This window comes from Somniosus microcephalus, chromosome 31 (assembly GCF_052327205.1).
Source record: "Somniosus microcephalus isolate GS21.2 chromosome 31, FLI_Smic_1.0, whole genome shotgun sequence".
Lineage (NCBI taxonomy): Eukaryota > Metazoa > Chordata > Chondrichthyes > Squaliformes > Somniosidae > Somniosus > Somniosus microcephalus.
In genome coordinates this window covers 10,932,967-10,950,352 of record NC_141017.1, presented here as the reverse complement: position 1 = coordinate 10,950,352, position 17,386 = coordinate 10,932,967, and the positions used below count along the sequence as shown (strand labels likewise).

The 17,386-nt window shown below is 50.5% G+C and overlaps 1 protein-coding gene across 1 annotated transcript in view; it reads right to left on the bottom strand.

Annotated features, from left to right (window-relative positions):
• Positions 1-17,386, bottom strand: part of LOC147097577 (uncharacterized) — a 146,643-nt gene that overhangs the window by 38,154 nt on the left and 91,103 nt on the right. Inside the window, exon 7 of the mRNA XM_085971415.1 lies at positions 8,144-8,218. Within this exon, the coding sequence (XP_085827541.1) occupies positions 8,144-8,218 (75 nt within the window). The remainder of the gene's footprint in view (positions 1-8,143; positions 8,219-17,386) is intronic.

The following is a 17,386-nucleotide window of genomic DNA, read 5'->3' as shown; positions in this document are numbered from 1 at the left end:
GTGATGGGGAAGGGTTGGAATTAGTGATGGGGCAGGAATGGAGTTAGTGATGGGGACACGATGGAGTCAGTGATGGGGAAGGAATGGATTTAGTGATGGGGAAGGGATGGAATCAGTGATGGGGAAGGGATGGAGTAAGTCATGGGGAAGGGATGGAGAAAATGATGGGGAAGGGATGGATTTAGTGCACGGGAAGGGATGGATTTAGTGATGGGGAAGGGATGGAGTTACTGATGGAGAAGTGATGGAGATAGTGATGGGGAAGGGATGGAGTTAATGATGGGGAAGGGATGGAATTAATGACCAGGGAAGGATGGAGTTAATGATGGGGAAGGGATGGAGTTAATGATGGGGAAGGGATGGAGTTAGTGATGGGGAAGGGATGGAGTGAGTGATGGGACAGGGATGGAGTAAGTGATGGGAAAGGATGGATTTGGTGATGGGACAGGGATGGAGTAAGTGATGGGAAAGGGATGGAATTAGTGATGGGAAAGGGATGGAATTAGTGATGGGGATGGGATGGAGTTAGTGATGGGGAAGCGAAGGAGTTAGTGATGGGGAAGGGATGGAGTTAGTGATGGGGAAGTGAAAGAGTTAGTTATGGGGAAGAGCAGGAGTTAGTGATGGGATGGTTTGGAGTTAGTGATGGGGAAGTGATAGACTCAGTGTTGGGGAAGGGACGGATTTAGTGATGGGGAAGGGATGTGGTCAGTGATGGGGAAGGGATGGAGTTAGTTGTGGGGAAAGGATGGAGTTAATGATGGGGAAGGGATGGCGTTAATAATGGGGAAGGCATGGAGTTAGTGATGGGGAATGGATGGAGTTAGTGATGGGGAAGGAATGGAGTTAGTGATGGGGAAGGGACGGAGTTAGTGATGGGTAAGGGAAGGAGTTAGTGACGGGGAAGTGATGGTGTTAGTGATGGGGAAGTGTTGGATTTATTGGTGGGGAAGGGATGGAGATAGTGAAGGGGAAGGGATGGAAGTAAGTGATCAGGAAGGGATGGAGTTCGTGATGGGGAAGGCATGGAATCAGTCATGGGGAACGGCTGGTGTTGGTGATGGGGATGTGATGGTGTTATTGTTGGGGAAAGGATGGATTTAGTGATGGGGAAGGCATGGAGTCAGTCATGGGGAAGGGATGGTGTTGGTGATGGGGATGTGATGGTGTTAGTGTTGGGGAAGGGATGGGTTTAGTGATGGGACTGGGATGGAGTTAGTGATGGGGAAGAAATGGAGATGGTGATGCGGAAGGAATGGATGTAGTGGTGGGGAAGGGATGGATCTCATGTTGGAAAAGGGATCATGTTAGTGATGGGGAAGGAATGGATTTAGTAATGGCGAAGGGATGGAGTTAGTGATGGGGCAGGGATGGAGTTAGTGATGAGGAAGAGATGGAGTTAATGATGAGGATGAGATGGAGTTAGTGATGGGGAAGGGATGGAGTTAGTGATGGGGAAGGGATGGAGTTAGTGATGGGGAAGGGACCGAGTTAGTGATGGGGAAGGGATGGTTTTAGTGATGGGGAAGGAATGGAGTCAGTGATGGGGAAGTGATGGAGTTAGTGATGGAATGGTTTGGAGTTAGTAATGGGGAAGTGATGGAATTAGTGATGGGGATGGGATGGAGTTACTGATGGGGCAGGAATGGAGTTAGTGATGGGGAAAGGATGGAGTCAGTGATGGGGAAGGGATGGAGTTAGTGATGGGGAAGGGAAGGATTTAGTGATGGGGAAGGGAAGGAGTTACTGATGGGGAAGGGATGGAATTAGTGATGGGGAAGGGATGGAGATAGTGATGGGGACGGGATGGAGTTACTGATGGGGAAGGGAAGGAGTTATTGATGGGGAAGGGATGGAGTTAGTGATGGGGAAGGGATGGAGATAGTGATTGGGAAGGGATGGAGTTAATAATGGGGAATTGATGGAGTTAATGATGGGGAAGGGATGGTGTTACTGATGGGGAAGGGATGGAGTTACTGATGAGGGAAGGATGGAGTTAGTGATGGGGAAGGGATGGAGTGAGTGATGGGACAGGGATGGATTAAGTGATGGGAAGGGATGGAGTTGGTGATGGGTATGGGAAGGGGTTAGTGAGGGGGAAGTGATGGAGTTAGTGATGGTAACTTCGATGGAGTTAGTGATGTGGTAGGGATGGATTTAGTGATGGGGAAGGGATGCAGTTATAGATGGGGAAAGGGTGGAGTTAGTGATGGGGAAGGGATGGAGATTGTGATGGGGAAGGGATGCAGTTAGTGATGGGAATGGGATGGAGTTAGTGTTGGGGAAGGGATGGAGTTAGTGATGGGGAAGGAATGGAGTTAGTGATGGGGAAGGGATGGATTTAGTGATGGGGAAGGGATGGAGTTAGTGATGGGGAAGGGATGAGTTAGTGATGGGGAAGGGATGGATTTAGTGATGGGGAAGGGATGGACTTTGTGATGGGGAAGGGATGAGTTAGTGATGGGGAAGGAATGGAGTTAGTGATGGGGAAGGGATGGATTTAGTGATGGGGAAGGGATGGAGTTAGTGATGGGGAAGGGATGAGTTAGTGATGGGGAAGGGATGGAGTTAGTAATGGGGAAGGGATGGAGTTAGTGGTGGGGAAGGGATGGAGTTAGTGATGCGGAAGGGATGGAGTTAGTGATGGGGAAGGAATGGAGTTAGTGATGGGAAGAAATGGAGTTTGTGATGGGGAAGGGATGGAGTTAGTGTTGCGGAAGGGATGGAGTTAGTGATGGGGAAGGGATGGAGATAGTGATGGGGAAGGGATGGAGTTAGTGATGGGAAGGGATGGAGTTAGTGATGGGGAAGGGATGGAGTTAGTGATGGGGAAGGGATGGAGTTAGTGATGGGGAAGGGATGGATTTACTGATGGATAAGGGATGGAGATAGTGATGGGGAAGTGATGGAGTTAGTGATGGGAAGGAATGGCTTTAATGATGGGGATGGGATGGAGTTAGTGATGGGACATGGATGGACTAAGTGATGGGGAAGGGATGGAGTTAGTGATGGGGAAGTGATGGATTTAGAGATGGGGAAGGGATGGAATTAGTGATTGGACCGTAATGGAGTTAATGATGGGGAAGTGATGGAGTTAGTGATCGGGAAGTGATGTAGTTAGTGAAGGGGCAGGGATGCAATCAGTAATGGGGAAGGGATGGAGTTAATGATGGGGAAATGATTGTGTTCGGGATGGGGAAGGGATGGAGTTCGTGATGGGGAAGGGATGGAGTTAGTAATGGGGAATGGATGGAATTAGTGATGGGGAAGTGATGGTGAAGGGATAGAGTTACTGATGGGGAAATGATGGAGATAGTGATGGGGAAAGAATGGAGTTAGTGATGGGCAAACGATGGAGTTAGTGATGGGGAAGTGATGGAGTTAGTGATACGGAAGGGATGGAGTTAGTGATGGGGAAGGGATGAATTTAGTGATGGGGAAGGGATGGAGTCAGCGATGGGGGAGGGATGGAGTTAGTCATGGGGAAGGAATGGAGTCAGTGATGGGGAAGGGATGGAGTTAGTGATGGGGAAGGGATGGAGTCAGTGATGGGGAAGGGATGGAGTTAGTGATGGGGAAGGAATGGATTTAGTAATGGGGAAGGGATGGAGTCAGTGATGGGGAAGGGATGGAGTTAGTGATGGGGAAGGGATGGAGATTGTGATGGGGAAGGGATGCAGTTAGTGATGGGAAGAAATGGAGTTTGTGATGGGGAAGGGATGGAGTTAGTGATGGGGAAGGGATGGATTTAGTGATGGGGAAGGGATGGAGTTAGTGATGGGGAAGGGATGGAGTCAGTGATGGGGAAGGGATGGAGTTAGTGATGGGGAAGGAATGGATGTAGTGATGGGGAAGTGATGGAGATTGTGATGGGGAAGGGATGCAGTTAGTGATGGGGATGGGATGGAGTTAGTGATGGGGAAGGGATGGAGTTAGTGATGGGGAAGGAATGGAGATAGTGATGGGAAGAAATGGAGTTTGTGATGGGGAAGGGATGGAGTTAGTGATGGGGAAGGGATGGATTTAGTGATGGGGAAGGGATGGAGTTAGTGATGGGGAAGGGATGGAGTTAGTGATGGGGAAGGGATGGAGTTAGTAATGGGGAAGGGATGGAGTTAGTGATGGGGAAGGGATGGAGTTAGTGATGGGGAAGGGATGGAGTTAGTGATGGGGAAGGGATGGAGTTAGTGATGGGGAAGGGATGGAGTTAGTGATGGGGAAGGGATGGAGTTAGTGATGGGGAAGGGATGGAGCTAGTGATGGGGAAGGGATGGAGTTTGTGATGGGGAAGTGATGGAGTTAGTGATGGGGAAGGGATGGAGTTCGTGATGGGGAAGGGATGGAGTTAGTGATGGGACATGGATGGACTAAGTGATGGGGAAGGGATGGAGTTAGTGATGGGGAAGTGATGGATTTAGTGATGGGGAAGGGATGGAGTTAGTGATGGGGAAGGGATGGAGTCAGTGATGGGGAAGGGATGGAGTTAGTGATGGGGAAGGAATGGATTTAGTGATGGGGAAGGGATGGAGTCAGTGATGGGGAAGGGATGGAGTTAGTGATGGGGAAGTGATGGAGATTGTGATGGGGAAGGGATGCAGTTAGTGATGGGGATGGGATGGAGTTAGTGATGGGGAAGGGATGGAGTTAGTGATGGGGAAGGAATGGAGTTAGTGATGGGAAGAAATGGAGTTTGTGATGGGGAAGGGATGGAGTTAGTGATGGGGAAGGGATGGATTTAGTGATGGGGAATGGATGGAGTTAGTGATGGGGAAGGGATGGAGTTAGTGATGGGGAAGGAATGGAGTTAGTGATGGGGAAGGGATGGAGTTAGTGATGGGGAAGGGATGGAGTTAGTGATGGGGAAGGAATGGAGATAGTGATGGGAAGAAATGGAGTTTGTGATGGGGAAGGGATGGAGTTAGTGATGGGGAAGGGATGGAGTTAGTGATGGGGAAGGGATGGAGTTAGTGATGGGGAAGGGATGGAGTTAGTGATGGGGAAGGGATGGAGTTAGTGATGGGGAAGGGATGGAGTTAGTGATGGGGAAGGGATGGAGTTAGTGATGGGACATGGATGGACTTAATGATGGGGAAGGGATGGAGTTAGTGATGGGGAAGTGATGGATTTAGTGATGGGGAAGGGATGGAATTAGTGATTGGACTGTAATGGAGTTAATGATGGGGAATGATGGAGTTAGTGATCGGGAAGTAATGTAGTTAGTGATGGGGCAGGGATGCAGTCAGTTATGGGGAAGGGATGGAGTTAATGATGGGGAAATGATTGTGTTCGGGATGGGGAAGGGATGGATTTAATGATGTGGAAGCAATGGAGTTAGTGATGGGGAATTGATGAATTTAGTGATGGGGAAGGGATGGATTTAGTGATGGGGAAGGGATGGAGTTAGTGATGGGGAAGGAATGGATTTAGTGATGGGGAACGGGTGGAGTTAGTGAAGGGAATGGGATGGTTTTAGAAATGGGGAAGGGATGGTGTTAGTGATGGGGAAGTGATGAAGTTAGCGATATGGATCGGATGGAGTTAGTGATGGGGAAGGAAAGATAGGAATGGAGGAGGCCTTTTAACCCCTCGAGCCTTTTCCGCCATTCAATGTGATTGTGGCTGATCTCTGACCTAACTCCATGTACCTGCCTTTACCCCAATCCCTTAATACCTTTGGTTAGATTTAAAATTAACAGTTGACCCAGCATAAACTGCCATTTGTGGAAGATTGTTCCAAACATCTATTGTTAGTTACTTTTATATCATATTGTTTAGATTTCCTACATAAATCTGCAAAAGTCTTGGGCCTAGAAACTCAGTGGTTAGCGCCAGCCGCTAGCGCCTTAAGAGGCCGAGAAGCGGGGCGCGAGGCGGCTGGCGCCCGGGCGCGGCGCGATCTGCACCTCTCGCGAACTTCAGTCAAGAATTAGCGGCGGTGCAAAACTGTTGTGCCCACTCAGCTGCGCGCGCTGATCCTGACGTCATTTCATGGTGCAACGCCCTTTGTGCGCCCCGAACCGGAACTTCAGTGCCATAGCATTAATTCGATACATCTAATGGGGACTGTAATGGGTGCAAAAGTTGGCTTACTGCATTGCATTCAGAGGGCTCAGAGACGCCGTGAGAGAGTGCCTGTCATGGCCAGACGGAGAAGGTCCAACAGGCGTCGGCACAGGAGGCCTTACCCACCCAGGTCAGCTTGCTCATCCATCCTGCAGGCTTTTCCCTCATCCACACAGGGAGCAAGAACCTCATAGTTGTTGGACAAGGGCAAAGGCTGAGGCTCCTCCAGCACTGTACCTGGAGTTCCCTTACCTGCCTGAGTTGCAATCACACCCTCCTGTCCCTGACCACTAACCAGACCTGTACCACTATCTAACATAAGGGGTGTGACTGCCTCTTGGATCAAAGTGCCCAGGTAACTCTCCCCATCCCTGATGCCCCGCAATGTCTGTACCTCAGACTCCAGCTCAAAATCTCTGAGCTGAAGTTCCTCAAGATGCAGGCACTTACTGCAAACGTGGTTGTCCGGGATCACAAAGCTCTCCACTAACTCCCACATGCTGCAGTTGCGGCACACCACCTGCACTGCAATCCCAATATGACCTTGTTTTATTTAATTAAATTTGTATTTAGGTAACTTAGTTTACAGTGTAGTTTCTTGACTACTTACTTGATCTAGATTAGGTTAAGGGTACTGAAATTAAATATCTGCCTGTAACACAAAGCACTACAAGTAGCGTAGGCAACAAGCAGCAACTCCTTCCCCCTCTTCTCCAAATTTCCACTCTTTCCAAACTCCCAAATAAAGCACTCTGTTCAATCCACTCCGTTTAATCCCACTCTGTGCACCAATATAAATGTCTGTAGTAACCAGAGCCAGTGATCAGTATCTGTGCAGTATTATCAATCCACCCGATCCCAGTGTCACCATTCTGATAGTTTCCAGTATGAATAATTGGAGATCAAAGGTCTCACTGATGGTTATTAAACTTACTCTCCTTCAGCTGTGAAATGTCAGTCCTAAGTTCAGCGACTGAGCTTCTTGTCTCCTCAGACGTTCCTGTAACTGAAAGAGGAACAACACTTGAGATCGTGTGGCACTGTTTGTAGAACAAGATCAATTTTGCTTTCGAACACGAGAGATTTTCACAGGAGAAAACAGACAAAACTGTTTCCACTGGTTGGCGAGTTGGTAACTGGAGGGCATCAACTGAAGATTTGAAGGTGATCAGCAACACAATGAAGGGAGAGGTTAGGAATTGTTTTATGCAAATGGTTTTTAAGACCTGGAATGGCCAACCAGAAATAGTGGCGGAAAAAAAGAAAGACTATTATTTATACAGCGTCTTTCACGACCACCAGACGTCTCAAAGTGCTTTACAGCCAATGAAGTACTTTTGAAGTGTAGTCACTGTTGTAATCCCGGAGAGCCAGCACACATGATGGGCTGAATGACCTCCTTCCGTGCTGTAAGATTCTATTGATTTTAATTGTACAGTACATGGACACTCATTTATTATCTATTTAATTTTCTTCTCTGGGAATTCCCCCAATGTGTTCACAGCATAAAAATCTGTAGTGCTTTTATAATGGGCCGATGGGAAGTGTGAACCAATCAAACAGTGGGCAGCATGGTGGCATAGTGGTTAGCACTGTTGCCTCACAGCGCCAGGGACCCGGGTTCGAATCCAGCCTCGGGCGACTGTCTGTGTGGAGTTTGCACATTCTCCCCGTGTTTGCGTGGGTTTCCTCCGGGTGCTCCGGTTTCCTCCCACAGTCCAAAGATGTGCGGGTTAGGTTGATTGGCTATGATAAATTGACCCTTAGTGTTAGGGGGATTAAATACATGGGTTTACGGGGATAGGGTGGGATATGTGTTGGTGTAGGGGTTACGGGAATCGGGTGGGATATGTGTCGGTGCAGGCTCGGTGGGCCGAAATGGCCTCTATCTGCACTGTGGGGTTTCTGTGATTCTGTGATTCTGTGAAATCCACTTATACTTGATTGGTTCAAAATTTGAACCAAGCAAAACACTCCAGTGTGAAATGCACTGGAGATCAATCCTCGAAGAATGAGCAGACCATCTGAAAAACTAGAGAGCCCTTTGAACTGGAGATCCTGACTGGCATTTAACACTTACTGTTACTCTTTATCTGGGAAAGTTCCATCTTGAAATCGGCCAATGACGCTTTCATTTCACTGAGCACCTGTGGAACTGAAATAGAAAGACAGCTTTAGCTCCCAACCCAGAAACACACCGTGGCACAGGTTAGAATAGTTTGTACACAAATGGCAGCCAAGAGACTGTTCTGATACCAGATTGGAGTTTAATGATATCGTGAATAGACTAATGGTCCTGTCACCATCATTATTCTTGCTTGTTGTTGACTTTGATGTTCCTCACACGAGGTGAGGATGTGTATTCCTTTGAGAGTTCTGAACACACAACACAATTGTAGGGAGGACAAGGAGAAAGCTCAGGTTTTAGGGCTGAAGTAGGTTACAGAGATAGGGAAAGGCTGGGCCATGAATGGATTGGGGGACCTGGAGCCAATGTAGTTCAGTAAGGACAGGGGTGATGAGTGAGTGAGACTTGGGATGTGGGACACAATATGGGCAGTAGAGATTTGGATGAGCTGAAGGTTATGGAGAGTGCAACATTGGAGGCCGGGCAGGAGAACAGCCGAGTCTGGAGGGGACAGAGGCATGGATGAGGGTTTCAGCAGCACATGGTGGGTGATGTTACGGAAGTGGAAGTAGGCAGTCTTCGCGATGGAAAGGATATGGGGTTGGAAGCTAAAGTCGGGGTCCAATAGAATGCTGAGGTTTGGAACGTTTTGGATCAGCCTGAGACAATGGCCCCAATAATAACTCCGCGGTGTGTTTGGAGCGGGATGTGCAATGTCGGGTGGGAAATCAGGAAGGAATTTCAGCACCTCTGTCTGTGGAATTTTAACATGGCTACCTCATTATCATTTTACTTCCGGGTTTGACATCGAATGCGGGGCACCGGGCGTGGTGCGGACCTGCCTGACATAATCTCAACTCGAGTATTTAAAGGTCCATTTCAAAGATGGAATTTGGAGGAGTTGGGAGTTTTTGCCTCGAGACAGCCATTTTACAAATGGACTCAGGACGCTCAAAGGCTGCGTCCCACTTTAATAATGCATCGCTCGATGTACTGCTGAATGCTGTCAGGAGCCGGAGAGAAATCCTCTTCGCCAGCAATGGGAAGAAGAAACCTGCTGCTGGCACAAAGGAGGCCTGGCTGGAGGTGACCCAGGAAGTGAGCAGCAGGAGCATTGTGCCACGTTCCTGGATTCAGTGCAGGAAGCGCTATAATGACCTAACCAGGTCAGGAAGGGTGAGTACAATTCCTCATGGCACATCAATCACAGCAATCAAATGAGACCATGCAGCCCTTGATCACAACATCTCTGGATACCTTAAATAGGATGACAGATCAATGGATGTGTAATAGGTGATTGGTTGTTTTTGAACTGCTTTGTTTTAGTGGGACTGAGGAGAGGAGCGAGGAGAGTGGCTGTTGGGTGTGATTGCTACATCGGTCCAGTGCTGGCATCTAACTGAACCTTACAGCCATAAGGGAATCCCTGGCACCCGGACAGCAATGTGAGTGGCTGGTGCTGCATTGGGGTTGCCATATTCCTCTTGCTCCTGCTCCTCTTCCTCCTCGGATCCACCTGTAGATGGTGTGCGCTCAGCGCCTTGTTCCTCCTGTGGAGCCTATCCTGCGCAATGATGTGCAGAGCGCAGCACACCACAATCATTCTGGACACCCTGGCTGGTGCATAATGAAGGGCGCCTCCAGGTCTGTTCAGGCACCTGAAGCGCATCTTGAGCATGCCGATTGTGACACATCTGGTTGTCATATGGCTTTTGTTGTACTGCTCTTGGGCTTCATTGGTGGGTTTTCACGGGTGTCATCGGCCAAGTTTGAAGTGGGTAACCTTTGTCTCCTAGCAGCCATGCCTTAAGTCTGCTTGCAGCTCCAAAGACATCAGAGAGCTTGGACTACCGCAGGATGAAAGCACCGTGGCAGCTCCCCGGGAACCTTGTGGTTGCACAGCAGCTGCACATTGATGGATTGGAAGCCCTTGTGGTTGACGAATACTCCTGGTTGATCTGGGGTGCACGGATTGCCACGTGTGTGCAGTCGATGATGCCCTGCACCTGTGGGAAGCCAGCCAGAGACCCAAGCCCGAGTGTCCGCTCATTCTGACTAGCCTCACCTCAGGTGATGTTGACACAATTGCCAGCTTTGGCAAACAGGCCATCACTCACCTCTCTTATATATTGTTGGGCTGCCGACTGGGAGATCCTGGATATGTCTCCGGTCGTGTCCTGGAAGGATCCGGAGGCGAAAAGGTTGAGGGTTGTGGTCACTTTTACAGCCACTGGTGGCCAACCAGGTCCAGAAGGGAGCAGGTCTTCTTCTAGTAGGCTGCAGATGTCTGCCACCACCTGGCACAACAACCTGAGCCTCCTGAAACACTGCTGTTCGGACATGTCAAGGAAACTCAGCCTTGGCCTGTACGCCCTGTGTCGAGGGTAGCGCCCACTGTGAGCTGCCCCCTCTCTGTGCAGCACCTCCTCTGCTGCCCCCTCTCTGTGCAGTGCCCCCTCTGCTGCCCTCGCTCTGTGCAGCAGCCCCCTCTGCTGCCCTCTCTCTGTTCAGCGCCCCTTCTGCTGCCCTCTCTCTGTTCAGCACCCCCTCTGATGCCCTCTCTCTGTTCAGCGCCCCTTCTGCTGCCCTCTCTCTGTGCAGCAGCCCCCCTGTGAGCTGCCCCCTCTCTGTGCAGCACCTCCTCTGCTGCCCCCTCTCTGTGCAGCGCCCCCTCTGCTGCCCCCTCTCTGTGCAGCGCCCCCTCTGCTGCTCCGTCTCTGTGCAGCAGCCCCCCTGTGAGCTGCCCCCTCTCTGTGCAGCGCCCCCTCTGCTGCCCCCTCTCTGTGCAGCAGCCCCCGTGAGCTGCCCCCTCTCTGTGCAGCGCCCCCTCTGCTGCCCCCTCTCTGTGCAGCGCCCCCTCTGCTGCTCCCTCTCTATGCAGCGCCCCCTCTGCTGCCCCCTCTCTGTGCAGCACCCGCTCTGCTGCCCTCTCTCTATGCAGCGCCCCCTCTGCTGCCCCCTCTCTGTGCAGCACCCGCTCTGCTGCCCTCTCTCTGTTCAGCGCCCCCTCTGCTGCCCCCTCTCTGTGCAGCACCCGCTCTGCTGCCCTCTCTCTGTTCAGCGCCCCCTCTGCTGCCCTCTCTCTGTTCAGCGCCCCATCTGCTGCCCCTTCTCTGTGCAGCGCCCCCTCTGCTGCCCTCGCTCTGTTCAGCGCCCCCTCTACTGCCCCCTCTCTGTGCAGCGCCCCCTCTGCTGCCCCCTCTGTGCAGCCCCCCTCTGCTGCTCCCTCTGTGCAGCCCCCCTCTGCTGCCCCCTCTCTGTGCAGCGCCCCCTGTGCTGCCCCCTCTCTGTGCAGCGCCCTCTCTGCTGCCCCTTCTCTGTGCAGTGCCCCCTCTGCTGCCCCCTCTCTGTGCAGCACCTCCACTGCTGCCCCCTCTCTGTGCAGCGCCCCCTCTGCTGCCCCTTCTCTGTGCAGTGCCCCCTCTGCTGCCCCCTCTCTGTGCAGCACCTCCACTGCTGCCCCCTCTCTGTGCAGCGCCCCCTCTGCTGCCCCCTCTCTGTGCAGCGCCTCCTCTGCTGCCCCCTCTCTGTGCAGCACCCCCTCTGCTGCCCCCTCTCTATGCAGCACCTCCAATGCTGCCCCCTCTCTGTGCAGTGCCCCCTCTGCTGCCCCCTCTCTGTGCAGCGCCCCCTTTGCTGCTCCCTCTCTGTGCAGCGCCCTCTCAGCTGCCCACCCCTTTGCTGCTCTCTCTCTCTGCTGCCCCCTCTCTGCTGTCCAGCTACAGGTCTCTCAAGAGCAGTTTTGATAGATGGTCAGTACATGCAGAGAGGGAATAATTTATGTCAATTAGCATGGCGGCAGGAAGGGAAGTTGGGTGGTCCACAGTTTGGTGGGAGGGAGGTCAAGAGAGCAGGGGATGGGTCTCATGGACAAGCTGAGATCAGAGAGTGCAGCAGGGAGATAGGAGAGAAACTAGACAAAGACACAGGATCAGGACTCAGTAAGGGAAGAGCCTGGGGGCAGGTTTGGCCCGGTGTGCTTGGGGAAGGTGCGGAAGCAGCAGAGGCAGCTGAACAGATGGTCGCAATCTTAGTGACAAAGAAATCCATGAGCTCTTCGTACTCGTTGTTGCATGGGAGGAAGGAGCGGGCATGGGAGAGGGGTTTCAGGAGATGGTTGATAGTGGAGAAAAGAAGCCGGGTTATATTTGCCATCCAGGGTGATCCTGGAGTAGTGGGTGGCTTTGGCAGAGCAGAGTGAGGTCCGATAGCACTCGATCTGTTCCTGCCATATCTGGTGATGGAAGGCTAAACTAGTTGTGGGCCAAATATGCTCAATTTGTGGTCCCTTGCACTTGAAGGAGCAAAGGTGAGGGTCATGTCAGGGGGAATGATGAGGGCAGGAGCGAGTAATAGTTTTGTTGGGGACAAGACCATCAAATGTGGAGGTGAGTTTCTGTTTGAGCAGATCGTTAGCTGCAGAAGTAGCATGGTGAGTGCAGAACTAATGTCCAGACAGTTGGCAGTTTCAAAGTGCAGTTGTCAGTAACCTGGAGGAGAGTTTTTTTCAGGAATGGATGCAGAAGGCAGTGGGGTTGGAAGGGAGTTAGGAGGTGCAAGGAAGGGGTCGGAAATGACCTAATCAGCGATCAAGACCATGGAAGTGGGAGGCTTCATGAGATGGAAAGATCAAGCGTCTGGCCGTGGTTATGGGGAGAGAATTTCTATGGAGAGAGGGGTTTGGGGAGGACAGGCGGGCAGTGAATTGAGAGGAAAGAGGGCGAGGATAGCTGAGATGGAGATTGAAATCACCAAGGATGAGAACGTGTTCCATGCAGAGGCTGAGAGAGGAAAGCAGGAAGTCTATCTCAATGAGAAACTCGGCATAGGGCTTGGGTGGGGTTGGTAGAGAAGACAGATTCTAAAAGAGACGAGGCGTGGAGCAAGGTGAGGCAGTTGAAGGAAAAGAAGGTATCGGTCAAATAGGGGGAGAGACCAAGTTGTAATTTGGTGGTAAGAACCACACCACTACCATGGCAGTTTGGGTGGGGCACGTGGTGGAAGGAAAATTCGGCAGGGAGGTTTCAGTAACATAGAAACATAGAAGATAGGAGCAGGAGTAGGCCATTCAGCCCCTCGAGCCTGCTCCACCATTCAATGCGATCATGGCTGATCATCCAATTTCAGTACCCGGTCCCTGCTTTCTCCCCATACCCCTTGATCCCTTTAGCCTTAAGAAATATATCCAACTCCTTCTTGAATATATTTAATGAATTGGCTTCTACTGCCTTCTGCAGTAAGGGGCAAAGTCTCACCACCGGTGAGCCGAGTTTCAGTCAAAGCCATGAAGTCAATGCAAGCATCCGCAATAAGGTCGTAGATGGCAAGGGCCTTGTTCACGAGCGAGTGGACATTCTGGAGGGAGGTGTGGAGAGGGCAGTGAATGTTCATCTGCAGGCGAAGTATAAGGGGGCAGTATTGTGTAAGGTGAGCACTGGTTTTTCAACTTTGTTGGTTTCTGGCTAGTGGGTTACTTTTCTCCTCTGCTCTCATCTACGGTGACCTCCAACTTTGCCATCAACTTTCGGCTCCGCAACCAATTCTGCACATCTCCTGGATCTTCACTCCCATGGAAATAACCTTCCTCCTCCAATTCTCTACCCTGCGAATAGTTTCTGGATTTCACTCGGCCGCTAAGCCTGTCTCGAACTTGGACAACATTTCGTCGAAGCTCCATGCCGACTCTACCCTATCTACGTCAACTTTATCCTTCCATGGGACCTCTGACTTTGACTTTGAACACCCTCCTATTGTCTCCTATCTTTTCCCTGTTACTACCAGGAAATATGTATCCCAATAATTGCTACATAACCAAGCCTATGAAACTTGAGTTTTCCCTGTGTCCATTCACGTGCGCACTTTGGCTGCTGCTCCGGACCCGAGGCAATCACTTCTATTTCCACTTTTTTCTCCCACTGTTTTTTCCTACCCAACCTTGAGCGCTCTATCCTGTTGTCATGCCATCTTTCATTTCACCTCTCTCGGGTACTTTGCCCTCCCAAATCATTACCCCAACCCTTCATTACACTTCGACCTTCTTACTCTCCTTCCGCCGTCCCCGGCTTGACTCCCTCCTAGAGAAGCCTGCAGCTTCCCTCTGTGCCTCTCTTGGAATCCTGCGAAGGGCCCATTGAGGCACTCATCACTGCCTCCTCACAAGCAGCAACCCCGTCTGCCCCAACCCTCTCGCCAACCTTCCTGCTCAGCGCACCCGCTGGGGGCTAATCTTGCCAATCTCCTCCCCGTCCAACTCACCCCTCCCAGTGCTGACCCTGTGGATTCTGGCAGGGGATCAGCAATCTTTGCATCTCCCTCCAGAATGTCCATTCACTTGTGAACAAGGCCCTTGCCATCCATGAGCTTATCGTGGATGATTGCATCGCCATCATGGCCTTGACAGAAACCTGGCTGAGGGGTGATGACACCTTCCCCCCTAAACAAGCCTCCCTGCCTGGTCATACCTTCCACCACTTGCGCCGCTCAAACTACCGTGGTGGCGATGTGGCTTTCATCACCAAATCGCACCTTGGTCTGTCCCCCTACTCCTCCGCCACTTTCTCCTCCTTTGAACTTCTCACCTTGCTCCACCCCCTTCACCTCTCATTTAACATTCTCATTCTCTACTGCACACCCAAGTACCATAAAAATGTTATCACCGAGATATCTTCACTGCTTTCCTCCCTCAGCCCCTGCACCAAGCGATTTCTCATCCTCGGTGATTTCAACCTCCATCTCAATTCATCACGCTCTCTCTCCTCTGAGATCACTATCCTCCTATCCTCCCTTAATCTCTCCCTCCATGTAAACTCCCCAACCCATATTCACGGTAACCCCCTTGATCTTACCATCTCTCGTGGCCTCGCTACTTGCATCGTGTCAATCACAGATAAGGCCATCTCTGACTACTTCCATGTATTGCTCTCCACCCACATCCCCCTTCCACCCTCCCCCCCCGACCCCCCGTCAAACCTACTTCCTTCTGTGTTCACTCCTGGAAAATACTCTCACCCAAATCACTTGCAACTGCACTTACGAAATCCAAACATTCTTTGGCCCTCCATTCACCAGGACATTTCAGCAACTACCGATCTGCTCAACCACACCCTCACCACCAACTTTGATGCCCTTGTCCCTATTAAAACCATTACTCTCGCTCATCTTAGCCGTTCCCCCTGGTATGGCCCTTTATCCGCGACCTTTCGTTGAAGGGACACAGAATTAAACGGATATGGTGGACAACTTGTTTAGCCATTCACCGCCAGATCTGACTGGACCACTTAAATCGGGTCCTGCTCTTGTCTGCCAAATCTGCTCACTATTCCAGGATCATTCTAGAATGCAAAGATAACCCCCGGCTTCTTTTCTCTGCTGCAAACCATCTTCTTAAACCTCTCTCCCCTGTCTCCTCCACCGTCACCTCCAACAACAAGTGTGAGGAGCTCATGGACTTCTTTGCCTCTTAGGTTGAGACCATGCCCCTGCCACTTCGCTTCCTTCCCCAGGCCAAGCTTCCTCTAAGGATCCCCCCTGCCCTAGCCCTGAACTTGCACCTTTCTCCAGTTTCTCTCCGATCTTTCCTCATGACCTCTCTATTAAATCCGTGTGTTAATGGAGACACGGAATGCAGGAGTTGGTTTAACAAGTCTTTACTGAATGGAGACAATCTGGAAACTGAAACTACAGAAGCTTGCTAGGGCCTTTTATACAGGGATGGTCACTGCCGGTACTGCAGTCTGAGACCAGTTATTCCCTTAAAGGGACATACACAACAATTCCTCCCCTTTTAGATAAACAGTACATAACATTCATTTAACAACTAAATAATAACTAATTACAATTACAATTACGGTTGCTAGATACATTAGTTGAAGTTAAGCAATTATAAGTTCAGTCTTTGAGGAGGCTTCCTGATTCTGTCTGGATAACGCCTCTTTGGGATATCAGGTTCTTCTGGCAAGGTTGAGTTGGGATCAATGTCGTTGTTTGGTTCGTCTGCTTCCAATATCACCGATTCTGCGGTAGATGCAATTGGTACTTCGGTTTCATCGCTTGGTGTATCAGATCGTGGTGTGGAGTTGAAGTTTTCCAGTGACTTTCGAATCTGGTCAGCATGGCATCTTACAATGCTTTCTCCAATGTCCACGGTATACATTAGAGGTCCTTGCCGTGTACAAATCGTTCCTGGCTGCCATTTCTCTGTGCGGTAGTCCCGGGCCAAAACTGGTTGACCTATCTTAAAACTCCTGGTCGGCCTTTCATTCATATTCTGAAACTGCCTGTTCTCCACATCTCTTCTGACATTTGGCTTAACCAAATCCAAGCGGCATCGTAGTCTTCGATTGAAGAACATCATGGCTGGAGTTTGGTTGGTAACCGCATGTGTCGCATTCCGGTAGGCAAACAAGAAGTTATCCACCTTGTGTTGTAGGGGTATATCTTCATTACACATTGCCTTGATAGCCTTCTTGAATGTTTGAACAAACCTCTCAGCCAATCCATTAGTGGCTGGATGATATGGGGTGGATGTGTAATGCTTAACACCATTGTTCTTTAAGAACCTCCGGAACTCTTCAGACACAAACTGTGGTCCATTGTCAGAGCAAATCTGTTCAGGCAGCCCATTCCTGGCGAATATGGTTCGTAAGACTGTGATAGTTTTTTCTGTGGTGGTTGAGGACATTTTTATTACCTCTGACCACTTTGAATGTGCATCCACCGCAATTAAAAACATTGAGTCCATAAAGGGACCAGCAAAATCAATGTGCACCCTTTGCCATGGAGATGAGGGCCACTCCCATGGATGTAGAGGGGCTTGTGGTGGGGCATTTTGGACCTTCTGGCATCCTATACAGCTCTTGGTCATCTCTTCGATTTCTCTATCGATTCCCGGCCACCACACAAACGCTCTGGCTAAGTTCTTCATTTTTACCCCTCCCAGATGACCCTCATGAAGCTCATTGAGCACTCTATCCTTCAATTTGGGTGGAATTACTACTCTGGATCCACACATCAAGGTTCCTCTGCACACTGACAGCTGTTCTCTTCTCTGCAAGAATGCTGGCAGCAGTGGTTCGCCATGTGCTGGCCATCCCTTCACCGTTAAATCATAGACCCAGGAGAGTGTTGGGTCATTTCGTGTTTCCTTTTCTATGTTTGCATTCGTCACAGGGAGACATTCGACAATAGTCGAGTGGA